The sequence below is a fragment of the Drosophila ananassae genome, chromosome 3R (genome assembly GCF_017639315.1).
Source record: "Drosophila ananassae strain 14024-0371.13 chromosome 3R, ASM1763931v2, whole genome shotgun sequence".
Taxonomy (NCBI): Eukaryota; Metazoa; Arthropoda; class Insecta; order Diptera; family Drosophilidae; genus Drosophila; species Drosophila ananassae.
The window spans coordinates 23,320,015-23,334,571 of NC_057930.1; the positions used below are offsets into that span (position 1 = coordinate 23,320,015).

Consider the following 14,557-nt stretch of genomic DNA (forward strand, 5'->3'; position numbering starts at 1 on the left):
CAATAAACTTTATTGCAATGCACTTGTTGATTCATTTTTTATAAAGAAGCATGTTAAATATATACGAATCGATGTATTTTCTGTATCACTCTCACATGCGAATTTCCATTTACAGTCAAGCTTTTTGATGCGGGATTTATTAAGGATTTAATGGAAAACTTAAAATATAACTACGATTGAGAAGAGTTTACAACGGTATTTTTTGAAGAAGTTATAAATGATGTATTTTTTTATTCCTTTAGATAAAAATACATTTTTATCTGTTATGTTATCTATTGTATCTAAATATCTTGATATATAAAATGTATCTACCATTTTGATATAATTTATTAATCATATAAATCATAGCCACATACATATATAGATAATTTTATTGCTGCCGTGGAAAAGTGGTGGTTCTAGATAGGCAAGCTCGCCTGTACACTCGCTTGCGCCCTGGGGTGATGTTCGTATTAAGAACCGATAGTGCCGTCAGAAGCTTGCTTCCCTTCCCGGCGTTCGGACCAAAGTTTATTTTATTATTTATTTGTAATTTTTTCGTTGCCGCCAGCCGTGGCCGGACCTTCTATATCTGATTTCTCACGTTTCGGGGAACAATTCGCTATTGTTGAATGTAAACCATATTGAAAAAAGTATGTACAAGTGATTCACAACTGATGGTAATTATTTTAATTGTGCTCACTGGATTGCTAAGCTTTGGTAATTTGTGTGTTCGAAAAAATCCATGTGATTAGATAATTTACAGACAAACGAAAAACCATCGATATGGCCGCCTATCTGTGCACAATAATTGTTTGTTCGTTGATAAATGTAAGGGATTTGCATATATTTGGCTTGGTCATGACGTTTTCTTTATTTTTCCCCATAAACAACGTGGTACTAGGCACTCCCACTCGCCAAATATATACATACATATATACTAAGTATATTTATGTTTTGGGAACAGTAAAGGTCTCCTGAATTGGTTATTCTTAGTGGGTGCGAATAACCTGTTTTTTACGAAGAAGGTACGGAAAAATACATAAAAAGACCCTAAGGGAACAATAAGTGAAATATTAAAAAAAAATATATATAAATAAGTGGGTTAAATATACACTAGTCGGCATATATATTTTGACATAGCGATGCTTCATTTTCTTTTTCAATTATTTCTTTATTTAAAGGAAAACAATTATTGATTTAATTTCAAATAGATATTAGTAATGTTTTATTACCAAAATAACAGTTTTAGGTTTTTTATAAATGTATTTTGTATTTATTTTTTAATTTAAACTAAAATAAACTAAATTCGATAGGTGGCATAAGTATTTTGACATAGCTTTGTTTCACAATTAAATATAACAGAGTGCAACAGTGATTCTGAACCTTTATAGTGAAATAGTAGGAATTGTTTAACTGTTCGAGTATTACACAAAACCGTGTATAAAAAATTGTTTAACACCCTAAAAATCTTGATTTATTTTAACAAAACCAGTTTTCGGGACTTTTTTGCGCTTAAAAATTCCTAAACTCGTTTTTTTAAACCGATTTCAAAATTGCCGATGTTTTTCAATAGTTAAAGGTTGTAACTTTTGAAAAAAAAATATATCTTCGATTTTTTTAGGCAAAAAGGACAAAATTTTTACACCTGAAACTGACATTTTCGCCTTTTGATCGTGTTTTTCGGATTTTGACGCCAGTTTTTCGGTACAACTTACAAAATTTCTGTCATGAATGCCACATATCAATGTTGTCTCATTAATACTGAATAAAAAGAGACAAATTTCATTAAAAAACTATGAAAATTGTTGAAGTTATAACGGTTATTCCAAAAAAAGTCAATTCAACATTGCGAGCACTATAAGAATAAGAGCATATTCCTACTGTTTCTCCGGTGCGCTCGCAATGTTGAATTGACTTTTTTTGGAATAACCGTTATAACTTCAACAATTTTCATAGTTTTTTAATGAAATTTGTCTCTTTTTATTCAGTATTAATGAGACAACATTGATATGTGGCATTCATGACAGAAATTTTGTAAGTTGTACCGAAAAACTGGCGTCAAAATCCGAAAAACACGATCAAAAGGCGAAAATGTCAGTTTCAGGTGTAAAAATTTTGTCCTTTTTGCCTAAAAAAATCGAAGATATATTTTTTTTTCAAAAGTTACAACCTTTAACTATTGAAAAACATCGGCAATTTTGAAATCGGTTTAAAAAAACGAGTTTAGGAATTTTTAAGCGCAAAAAAGTCCCGAAAACTGGTTTTGTTAAAATAAATCAAGATTTTTAGGGTGTTAAACAATTTTTTATACACGGTTTTGTGTAATACTCGAACAGTTAAACAATTCCTACTATTTCACTATAAAGGTTCAGAATCACTGTTGCACTCTGTTATATTTAATTGTGAAACAAAGCTATGTCAAAATACTTATGCCACCTATCGAATTTAGTTTATTTTAGTTTAAATTAAAAAATAAATACAAAATACATTTATAAAAAACCTAAAACTGTTATTTTGGTAATAAAACATTACTAATATCTATTTGAAATTAAATCAATAATTGTTTTCCTTTAAATAAAGAAATAATTGAAAAAGAAAATGAAGCATCGCTATGTCAAAATATATATGCCGACTAGTGTATGTATGCTACTTAAAAACATCTTATGTATAACTCTTTGATAATCCATTAAATTCTATAAATTTTCCATGAGATTTTCTTAAAATGTGTATTTTAAATGATTATCTTAAAAAATATTGCCTCAAACAAAAAGTAACGGAAATACATAGCTTTAAAAATGTATTTACTGTATATTGTGAAATGGCAACCGCGTGCTTGGAAACTTTAAGGTTCTCGAACAGTAGCAGAAAAACTTCATACCTCAAAATGACGAATTACAAAATTTATGATGAGGAGTGACACTCTAAACCCCATTAGCCTCGACCCATGCCGTTCCATCGCCTTCTCCAGTCGAGTCGCCAAGCCAACGACAATTCGATTCGTAGATAAATAAAACAGCAATGTTTGTTTGATTAAGATATGCCGTGTTTGCACCGCCTTTTGTTTTCAATACCACTCAGTTATATTACATTTTTATAGCTTATTCTTCCAGTTTCTTTAAGGGGAGCTCAAAATGCAGTCAGTGAAGACGGCAGATTTGCCGGAAAACCCTCGAGAGAGATCTAATTTCATTTCGGCAGCATGCTTCTGGTAAGCTTATTTCAAATTTTAATAAAAAAAATAAGCAGAATTTAATATGTTTAACCTTTATAGGTATACTATGCCCACTTTTTTCAAGGGGCGGAAAAGAACCCTGGATACGAAGGACCTTTATAGGGCTTTGAAGGAACACAAATCTGGTAGGCTTTTAAGTTTTCTCACGATGATTAGCTAAATATATTTAAATTAAACAAATTTTTAATTGAATAATATCCTTATCAGTTTCCCAGTCTTTTTTTTGTGATATGAATGGTAATCTCTTTAATGACAGACACTTTCGAAACTCATATTCATACCTATCACGAGTACATTAATTTGACTGATCGAAGGAGTACATAGTATGTTCGTTGACCGCTTTAATTGATTTGCTTTTTTCTTTCTTTTTTTTTCAATTGGACTGATGATTTTTATGTTTATTCCACCAAATTGATAACTGCCTCGTCTCTGGGTGAACGTTGTTTTCGTAATCCGTATATTGATTGGCCACCTTCTGTGATTAATTTGCGATAATTAATTCGTGTGCTATCTTTTTATTGCAGAGACTCTGGGTAATAAGTTGTGTGACTCCTGGGATCTGGAACTGAAAAAGACTAAGGGAAAAGGCCCCAATTTACTTCGGGCTCTTCTGCGGGTCTTTGGCTGGTATTTTGGTCTTCTCGGACTTGTTCTAGTCCTCCTGGAGCTGGGCTTTCGAACTCTGCAGCCGCTCTTCCTGCTGGAACTCATCTCATACTACTCTCGGGGAACGGATTCCATTGAGTCAGCCTACTACTATGCCGGTGGGGTCATTTTGTGCAGTGCTCTCAATGTTATAATAATGCATCCTTATATGCTGGGTACCATGCACGTGGGTAAGTCTTCTTCTGATCTTAGATAGTTGAAGTAATCCTCACTTTAACTAATATTCAATTTATTTTAGGTCTCAAGATGCGAGTGGGAATGTGCAGCATGATCTACAGGAAAGCTCTTCGATTAAGTAAAACGGCTTTGGGTGATACCACGGCAGGACATGTGGTTAACCTCATGTCCAATGACGTGGGCCGTCTGGACTTGGCCACCATATTCGTCCACTACCTGTGGGTTGGTCCGCTGGAGACTCTCTTTATCACGTACCTGATGTACCGGCAGGTGAGCTTTGTGATAATCTTTGAACTGCACAATCCTAGAGACTAACCTTAATACCATTTAGATTGGAATCGCCGCCGTATTTGGTGTGGCCTTCATGCTGCTCTTCATTCCTCTGCAGGCGTATCTGGGTAAGAAGACCTCGGGGCTTCGTCTGAAAACAGCACTGCGGACCGATGAACGAGTACGGATGATGAACGAGATCATCTCGGGCATCCAGGTGATCAAAATGTACGCGTGGGAGTTGCCCTTCGAGCAAATGGTGGCCTATGCCCGTAAAAAGGAGATCAACGCCATCCGGCATGTGTCGTATATTCGAGGAATCTTGCTGTCTTTCATCATCTTCCTGACCCGAGTCTCCATTTTCCTAAGTTTGGTGGGCTATGTACTGCTCGGCACGTTCCTTACTCCGGAAGTGGCCTTCTTAATAACCGCCTACTACAACATCCTGCGCACCACCATGACTGTGTTCTTTCCCCAAGGCATTTCCCAAATGGCGGAGACCCTTGTGTCCATCAAGCGAGTGGAGAAGTATATGCTGTCCGAAGAAACAGATGTGTCCGATAAAAGTGAGGATCTGCCGGAAGACCCGCCGGGCAGCAATCAAGCTACAGTACATGCCGAGGCAGATGAGGATCGAGATGAGGCAGAGGATATGTTATTGGCTCCAGGGCTCTTAAAAATCAATGAAAACGCCGTTCTATCGGAGGCAGGAATATCTATTACCGCTCTTAAAGCTAAATGGGATGTTAGCTCTCCCGACTACACCCTCAATGGAGTGAATCTTCGGGTGCAGCCTGGCACATTGCTTGGTATCGTTGGACGGACTGGATCTGGAAAATCTAGTCTTATTCAAGCCATTCTTGGCGAGCTTCGCGCCGAGTCGGGAGATATTAAAGTAAACGGAACAATGTCATATGCTTCCCAGGAACCCTGGCTCTTCTCCGGGACTGTGCGTCAGAACATACTCTTTGGACAGCCTATGGACCGCCGTCGCTACGCCAAGGTTGTGAAGAAGTGCGCCCTCGAACGTGATTTTGAACTACTGCCGTTTAAGGATAAAACTATTGTGGGCGAGAGAGGAGCCTCCCTGTCTGGAGGCCAAAAAGCTAGAATAAGTTTGGCACGAGCAGTTTATCGTGAGACTTCCATTTATTTGCTGGACGATCCACTCAGCGCTGTAGACACCCATGTAGCTCGTCATCTCTTCGAGCAGTGTATGCGCGGATATTTGCGCGAACGTATCGTTATCCTGGCCACCCATCAGTTGCAGTTCCTGCAACATGCCGACCAGATCGTCATCATGGACAAGGGCCAGGTGAGCGCCGTAGGCACCTACGAGTCATTGCGGGAATCGGGCCTGGACTTCGCTAGCATGTTGGCCGATCCTGAACGCGATGAGCGGGAGGAGGAGAAATCCCGATCCCGATCTGGAAGCTACACTCACAGTCACAGTGATCAGCGCCGGAACAGCGAACAGTCGCTTCTTTCCATCGCCGACTCGTGCTTGGAAGAGGCCGAGGCGGAGCAAATGATCAACCAGGAGCGACAGGAAACGGGACGTATCGGCTTAGGACTTTATAGCAAGTATTTCAAGGCCGGCGGTGGTTTCTTCGCCTTTTTCGTGATGATGGGCTTTTGTGTCCTTTCGCAGGGACTGGCTTCTCTGGGGGATTACTTCCTCTCATACTGGTAAAGTACAAATTAAGATTCTTTAAAACTATTTATTTTAATGCTCCTTATTCATCTTTAAGGGTCACTAAGAAGGGCACGGTTGCTGCTCAAGCTGGCAACGATACAATGAGCTCGATAGCTCTGGAGTCACGGATGTCGGTATGGTTTCATGATCTGGGCTGGAACGTGGACGCTGAAATGCTTGATACGTACATTTTTACTGTGATCACTATCCTCACCATTGTGATTACCGTGGCCCGCTCCTTCCTGTTCTTCAACCTGGCCATGAAGGCCTCCATCCGGCTGCATAATTCTATGTTCCGTGGAATTTCACGCGCTGCCATGTATTTCTTCAACACGAATCCGTCCGGACGCATTTTGAATCGCTTCTCCAAGGACATGGGCCAAGTGGACGAAATACTGCCTGCCGTCATGATGGACGTCATTCAGATATTCCTCGCCCTCGGTGGCATTGTCATCGTCATTGCCATTGTTAATCCCCTGTTTTTGATTCCAACAGTGGTGCTGGGCATCATATTCTATCAGCTGCGAACCTTTTATCTGAAAACGTCGCGAGATGTAAAGCGAATGGAGGCCATCAGTAAGTATATACATATTTCATTTTCCAAAAAAGATAAAGATAAATTTATATAAATAATAAATATTTCCTGCTTCCAGCTCGTTCTCCTGTGTACTCACATTTGGCTGCGTCTCTGACCGGACTTTCCACGATTCGAGCCTTCGGAGCTCAGCGTGTTCTGGAGGCTGAGTTCGACAATTACCAGGACATGCACAGCTCCGCCTTCTATATGTTTATGAGCACATCCCGCGCCTTCGGATATTGGCTGGACTGCTTCTGTGTGATCTACATTGCCATTATCACGCTGAGCTTCTTCATATTTCCTCCGGCCAATGGTGGGGATGTGGGTCTGGCCATAACACAAGTGGGTAAACCTTCAAGACCCATTCCCCATTAAAACTAATTACATTTTTGTTCCAGGCTATGGGTATGACAGGAATGGTGCAGTGGGGAATGCGTCAGTCGGCGGAGTTGGAAAACACCATGACTGCAGTGGAGCGAGTGGTCGAGTACGAGGACATTGAGCCGGAGGGCGAGCTAGAGGCACCTGCGGACAAGAAGCCACCAAAGTCATGGCCGGAGAAGGGAAAAATTGTCTTTGATGAGCTCAGTCTGCGCTATGTGCCCGATCCTAAGGCGGAGAACGTCCTGAAGTCCCTCAGCTTTGAGATCAAGCCTCGTGAAAAGGTGGGAATCGTGGGACGAACCGGGGCGGGCAAATCCTCGCTGATCAACGCTCTCTTCCGCCTGTCCTACAATGATGGATCCATCATCATCGACAAGAGAGACACGAACGCGATGGGCCTCCATGATCTGAGGAGCAAGATCTCCATTATTCCCCAGGAGCCGGTGCTCTTCTCCGGTAGCATGCGCTACAACCTGGATCCCTTCGAGGAGTACAGCGATGAGAAGCTGTGGCGTTCTCTGGAGGAGGTGAAGCTGAAGGAAGTGGTGGCTGATCTGCCCAGCGGACTGCAGAGCAAGATCACGGAGGGCGGCACCAATTTCAGCGTGGGTCAGAGGCAGTTGGTCTGCCTGGCCAGGGCCATTCTGCGGGAGAACCGCATCCTGGTGATGGACGAAGCCACGGCTAATGTGGACCCCCAGACGGACGGCCTCATCCAGGCCACAATCAGGAACAAGTTCAAGGAGTGCACTGTTCTCACGATAGCCCATCGCCTGCACACGATCATGGACTCTGACAAGGTGCTAGTCATGGACGCTGGACGAGTGGTGGAGTTCGGCACTCCCTACGAGCTGCTGACGGAGGCCGACTCGAAGGTGTTCCATGGCATGGTGAAGCAGACGGGGCAGGCTACCTACGACGGGTTGCTGAAGATTGCAAAGAAGGTAGGATTTGAGATATGTGAGAGTCCAGTCTTACTTATCTTTTGAATTTTATTTTCAGGCATTTGAAGATGGAAAGATCGAAAGTCGGCGGCGTTCTTCCTAAGACTATAGACGGACCTACCAAATGCTATAGGAATTGCCCGGGTCACCCTTTCTCTGTCGGGATTAGATAGATTAACTAATATTTGTGTTTTTGAATGTGTTACTGTGCGAATGTTTTGTTTGTGCGTGTGTTTGTTTAATTCTTTACATATTAAAGTATAGTAATCGGTAGCTTTAGTTACTGCTTACTTGTATTTATTTTATGTTTTGTAAGTGCAAAGAAGTGCCTTTAAAAATAAATACAATATGAACTGTCGCAAGACATCTATAGCGATTAGCGATACTTCTCTCATGGAATGTACTTTAAGAACGCGCGATTTTCAAAATCCGTGTCTGTTATCTGTAATCTGTAATCTGTAATCTGTAATAAAGGCAAAAACTATTTATTAAAAGCACAGCTCAAGTATCTTTATTATTTTAAGATGTAGGGAATTGTTTTATTACTCTTTCAAGAAAAAAATAATAACCAAGTAATGTCTATTTGGTGGGAGGTAAGTTCTTTTCAAAATCTAAACTAGAAGTGAGGTGACCATGCTGATAAAACCCTCGTATAATCAAATACTGGGTTGGTCTCAAGGGTAGAGTATAGAGGGTTTGAGAAATATTCTTGAAATATAATTCTGTACATAAGAATTTGTTTAGACTGCAGGAGATCGTTTTTAAACCATGCTGTTAATCAGTTATCCTCATGGGTCCTATCTCTTGACATTCTATCTTTGGAATTTTTATCGTGTTCAATGCTTGAACAGTAGTACTGGGTAGTGTAAGGTCGTAACTCTTAATAACTGACTTTATTTTATGTTGGTAAAGCACTGATTATCAAAAGTGAAGAGCACCAGTCGTATTTTGGTCTCCAAGACAAGCGGACGGATTTCAAGATTCGAATTGTTATATCCTTGAAGAGTGTATTATTTGGTTGAAAGTGTGCAACGCAGTGAAGGAGACATCTCCGACCCTATAAAGTATATATATTCCTGATCAGGACCATGTCCTTATTCTCTATATCGAGTTATATATAAGCATGTCAGTCTGTCTGTTTCCTAGCGAACAGTCTCTCAGTTTTAAAGCTTTCGACTTTAATCTGCACATATTCTTTTTTCCGCCTGCTTTTTCCTATCGGTGTGAACTAAATTTAATAATTCTTAGGCCTCCTAATTAATAAAATATTATATATTTTATTTAACTTGAATGAAGGACTGAAAATGGGGGAAAAATGCGAACTTAAAGCAGTAACCTCGGATGATCTCCCGAACAATCCCCGGGAACTTTCAAACTGTATATCAGCCGCCACCTTTTGGTAAGTCTTTATAATTAATTAAAGTAATTAATCAATAATTAAATTATTAAATGAAATTTTAACAAATAATTACAGGTATACAATTCCTACATTTATCAAAGGAAGTAAAAATACATTGAATGTTACGGATTTGTACAAGGTTTTGAAGGAGCATAAGTCTGGTACGATGAATTATAATTACTTAGTTTTATTCATATATTTCTTTTTAAACCCAGAGTCTGAATTCTAGACTCATAATAGGAACCTTCCTAAATAAAATATGTTATATGAAGGTTAGAGCAGCGTGACGGATTTACAGATTGTCTGTTGCATGATAAGATATGTTTTTTTATTAAGGGAATACGATATAAAAGTAAATTATAAAAACTTTAATCTAAAGTGTCCTAAAGTTTCATATCTGATAAGATTATAATTAATGTTTTGTTCTTGTAGAGAAGTTGGGCAATGAATTAGGTGCCTTATGGAGCCAGGAACTAAAAGCTTCAAATGGGAAACCAAAGCTTTTGAGAGTCCTTCAGCGGCAATTCGGAGGGTACTTCGCTGTCCTGGGACTAGTATTATTTATTGTGGAAATCATGTTTCGAGCCATGCAACCCTACTTCCTGATGAAGCTCATATCCTACTACAACAGTGAATCTGATTCCGTTGCGACCGGATACATCTATGCAGGCGGACTTATCCTGACTTTCGCCATGTATACCATCAATTTTTATCCTTACGCATTTGCCGTCGCACATATGAGTATGTTGAGTGCCGATCTTAAGGCACTGCTGACCTTGATATAACTTAAACTTTAACCTTTCAACTTTCAATTGCAGCCTTCAAGGTCCGTGTGGGCCTTGGCAGCCTGGTGTATCAGAAGGCTTTACGGCTCAGCAAGATTGCCCTGGGAGACACCACGGCAGGCCATGTGGTCAATCTCATATCGAACGACCTTGGCCGTCTGACCAGCGATTTCTTTTACGGACATTACTTGTTGGTGGCTCCTTTGCAAACCCTTCTCATTACATATTATATGTACTGCGAGGTAATAATAGACTGAGTTTCTTTTATTTTCATAAACAATTTTTTATTTATGCAGATTGGAGTGACTGCCGTATTTGGAGTTGCCTTTATGATGCTTTTCATTCCCTTAAATCTTTATCTTGGGAAAAGGACCGCCGCTCTACGGCTGAAGAGTGCGGAGAAAACCGACGACCGGGTTCGTCTGATGGGCGAGATAGTCTCGGGCATTCAGGTGATCAAAATGTACGCCTGGGAGTTGCCTTTTGAGCGGATAGTGTCCTACGCCAGGAGGTTGGAAATCAAGGCCCTTCGGCATAAGGGGCACATTGGAGGTATCAACAGATCCTTTGTGTTCTTTGTATCCCGTACCTCCATTTTGATCAGTTTAATGAGCTTTGTGATACTTGGAAATATCCTTACTCCGCAAACGGCCTTCCTCATCACCGCTTACTTCAATATCCTTAAAGTAACACTGAGTAATTTCTTTTCCACCGCCATTACTCAGACAGCGGATTATTTGGTTTCCATGAAGCGGGTCCAGAACTTTTTGTTACTAGAAGAGACAAGTAAATTGGACACAGTGGTAGAATCAGAACAGATCGCAGAAACGGACAAATGTATACCACTCTGCGAAAAATCTGTACAGGATATTCCGTTGGATCCTCAACTCTCCATATCTGAGTTGAAAGCCAAATGGGACCGAAAGGCACCTGATTACACATTGGATGGAATAAACTTGAAGGCTAAGCCCGGAAGCTTAGTGGCAGTTGTGGGTCTCACTGGCTCGGGTAAGTCGAGTCTGATCCAGGCCATTCTCGGGGAACTGCCCGTCGAGGCAGGAGAGATCTTGAAAAGTGGATCCATATCGTATGCCGCCCAGGAACCGTGGCTCTTCTCCGGCACCGTGCGCCAGAACATCCTGTTTGGTCAGCCCATGGACCACCAAAGGTACTGGACAGTGGTGAAGCATTGCGCCCTGGAGCGGGACTTTGATCTTCTTCCACATAAGGACAAAACATACGTCGGAGATCGAGGAGCTTCCCTATCCGGAGGGCAGAAGGCGAGGATCAGTTTGGCAAGGGCCGTGTATCGGGAGGCCTCCATCTACCTCTTGGACGATCCCCTGAGTGCGGTGGACACTCATGTGGCTCGCCACCTCTTTGAGAAGTGTATCCGCGGCTACTTGCGCGACCGCATTGTTATCCTGGTCACACATCAATTACAGTTCCTTCAAAATGTCGACCAGATCCTGGTCATGGAGAAGGGGCAGGTGAATGCTGTGGGAACGTATCAGTCTCTCCGTGGAATGGGCCTAAATTTCGCTTCCTTGCTGGCCGATCCGGAAGGGGAAGAAGTGCGGGAGGCTGATGCTCCACCAAGTGGGGAGCTAAAGAGCGAAAAGGCAGAATCATCTCCTAACCTTGCCGCGGAATCTCGCCCAAAGGAACCCGAAGCGGAGCAGATGATTACCCAGGAGCGCCAAGAAGCGGGAAGAGTCGGACTGGAACTTTACGCCAAATACTTTAGGGCCGGCGGAGGATTCTTTGCCTTCTCTCTGATAATGGGCTATTGCTTGCTCTCGCAAGTTGTGGCTTCGACGGGAGACTACTTCCTTAATTACTGGTGAGTTATTTTCCAAGGATTCAAAAGGATAAATGTATCATTGTTTTACAAATTTCAGGGTCACCAAGAGGGGCACCATAGTTCAAGCTGGAAACGACACAGTCGTGTACGGAGTTCTGGAGTCGCATATTTCTGTGTGGCTTCATGATTTGGGCTGGTCGGTGGACCCTGAAACGGTGGTCGCTTATATGTTCACCCTGATCACCATCCTGACCATTGTTGTGATAGTATCACGGTTCTTTGTGTTCTACAACGCGGCCATGAGGGCTTCCATTCGGCTGCACGAGTCCATGCTGCGGGGAGTCACTCGGGCCGCTATGTACTTTTTCCACACGAATCCGTCCGGACGAATCTTAAACCGTTTTGCCAAGGACTTGGGGCAAGTGGACGAGGAGCTACCTTCCAATATGTTGAATGTCATGCAGGTCTTTCTGGATCTAGGTGGAATAGCCTTTATCATTGCCGTTGTTAACCCAGTGTTCCTCTTTCCCACGGTTGTAATCGGAATCCTATTGTTTAAGTTGCGAGCCTTTTATTTGAAGACAGGGCAGGATCTAAAGCGCGTTGAGGCAATCAGTAAGGAATTACAATTATTTCCAAGATAATTAGTAGGTATACTACTATATTTCTCTCGTCACAGCACTTTCTCCTGTCTACTCGCATGTGAATGCCACGTTGACAGGACTTTCCACGATTCGAGCCTTCGGAGCTCAACGTCTTCTGGAGGCTCAATACGACAATTACCAGGACATGCACAGCTCCGCCTTCTATATGTTTATGAGTACATCCCGCGCCTTCGGATATTGGCTGGACTGCTTCTGTGTGATCTACATTGCCATTATTACGCTAAGCTTCTTCATATTTCCTCCGCCCAATGGTGGTGATGTGGGCCTGGCTATAACACAAGTGAGTAAACCGAATAGACCCGTATCCCAAAAATGTAATTATATTTATTTTTGCAGGCAATGGGCTTGATAGGAATGGTGCAGTGGGGAATGCGTCAGTCGGCGGAGTTGGAAAACACCATGACTGCAGTGGAGCGAGTGGTCGAGTACGAGGACATTGAGCCGGAGGGTAAGCTAGAGGCACCTGCGGACAAGAAGCCACAAAAGTCATGGCCGGAGAAGGGAAATATTGTCTTTGATGAGCTCAGTCTGCGCTACGTGCCCGATCCTAAAGCGGAAAACGTCCTGAAGTCCCTCAGCTTTGAGATCAAACCTCGTGAAAAGGTGGGAATCGTGGGACGCACCGGGGCGGGCAAGTCCTCACTGATCAACGCCCTCTTCCGCCTGTCCTACAACGACGGATCCATCATCATCGACAAGAGAGACACGAACGCGATGGGCCTCCATGATCTGAGGAGCAAGATCTCCATTATTCCCCAGGAGCCGGTGCTCTTCTCCGGTAGCATGCGCTACAACCTGGATCCCTTCGAGGAGTACAGCGATGAGAAGCTGTGGCGTTCTCTGGAGGAGGTGAAGCTGAAGGAAGTGGTGGCTGATCTGCCCAGCGGACTGCAGAGCAAGATCACGGAGGGCGGCACCAATTTCAGCGTGGGTCAGAGGCAGTTGGTCTGCCTGGCCAGGGCCATTCTGCGGGAGAACCGCATCCTGGTGATGGACGAAGCCACGGCTAATGTGGACCCCCAGACGGACGGCCTCATCCAGGCCACAATCAGGAACAAGTTCAAGGAGTGCACTGTTCTCACGATAGCCCATCGCCTGCACACGATCATGGACTCTGACAAGGTGCTAGTCATGGACGCTGGACGAGTGGTGGAGTTCGGCACTCCCTACGAGCTGCTGACGGAGGCCGACTCGAAGGTGTTCCATGAAATGGTGAAGCAGACGGGGCAGGCTACTTACGACGGTCTGCTGAAGATTGCTAAGAAGGTGAGAAAAAAGGACAAAGGAACGTCCAGTTTTACTCATCTTTTGAATTTTATTTTCAGACATTTGAAGAAGGAAATAATGAAAGTCGCCGCCCTTCTTCCTAAGACTATCGAAGGTCCTATAAAGTGTCTCAAGACTTCTATAAAGATTACAAATTCTTCTCATATGAAATATAGTTTAAAAAACGCGGGATTTTCAAAATCCGTGTCTGTTATCTGTTATCTGTAATCTGTAATAAAGAAAAAAACTATTTATTATCAGCATAGCTTCTTTCGCAATTGTTATAAGATGTCGGGGATTCGGTTTATCAGTCATTAAAAGAATTAAAATATTACCTACCATATGTAAACGAAAAATTTTTTGGTGGGTGGCAAGTTCTTCCCAAAAACTCAATGTTTCGTGCATGTCATAAAAAAACTAGAAGAGAGTCGACCATGCTGATAAAAAACTGGTTTAATCAAATACTGGTTCGGACTCAAGGGGGACCCTCAATATAGAGGGAATTCGACATGTTTTTTAATTATTAATATTTTTAAATTCTATTTAAATATATAATATTTTATTTATTGCTACATCAGGACAGTTTTTGGTTCGCGCATTAAATTGCCTTTATTCTGGTCCTTCTTCTTGTTATTTCTTGTCTACACAATAGAAGTAATAGGTATTTCACAGTCGAAACCCTTTAATAGTGGCATTTTTTTTTGGATGGG

At 42.1% G+C, this 14,557-nt stretch overlaps 2 protein-coding genes across 2 annotated transcripts; both read left to right on the forward strand.

The window, feature by feature from the left end:
* The first annotated feature begins 476 nt into the window (after positions 1-476).
* On the forward strand, positions 477-8,425 carry LOC6497508 (probable multidrug resistance-associated protein lethal(2)03659). Its single transcript, XM_001961901.4, has 10 exons — positions 477-632; positions 3,093-3,190; positions 3,254-3,339; positions 3,739-4,050; positions 4,119-4,327; positions 4,389-6,016; positions 6,079-6,599; positions 6,677-6,942; positions 6,999-7,928; positions 7,987-8,425. Exons 2-10 carry the CDS (start codon positions 3,114-3,116, stop codon positions 8,029-8,031), a joined length of 4,074 nt encoding a protein of 1,357 aa, XP_001961937.2. The 5' UTR covers positions 477-632; positions 3,093-3,113; the 3' UTR covers positions 8,032-8,425.
* Positions 8,426-8,834: 409 nt separating this feature from the next.
* LOC26514839 (probable multidrug resistance-associated protein lethal(2)03659) lies at positions 8,835-14,112 on the forward strand. Its single transcript, XM_044716590.1, is given in 9 exon segments — positions 8,835-8,992; positions 9,225-9,327; positions 9,403-9,488; positions 9,760-10,068; positions 10,146-10,354; positions 10,409-11,956; positions 11,958-12,531; positions 12,596-12,861; positions 12,918-14,112. Coding segments are annotated over 8 exon segments (4,245 nt in total). The 5' UTR covers positions 8,835-8,992; positions 9,225-9,232; the 3' UTR covers positions 14,076-14,112.
* Positions 14,113-14,557: the final 445 nt, after the last annotated feature.

Bases quoted from the DNA above. Each gene is read 5' to 3' on its own strand.
- LOC6497508 (XM_001961901.4), top strand. From the start codon at position 3,114: ATGCAGTCAGTGAAGACGGCAGATTTGCCGGAAAACCCTCGAGAGAGA. The intron at 4,051-4,118 runs GTAAGTCTTCTT...AATTTATTTTAG, and splicing joins GCTGGGTACCATGCACGTGG to GTCTCAAGATGCGAGTGGGA. The intron at 7,929-7,986 runs GTAGGATTTGAG...TTTTATTTTCAG, and splicing joins TGCTGAAGATTGCAAAGAAG to GCATTTGAAGATGGAAAGAT.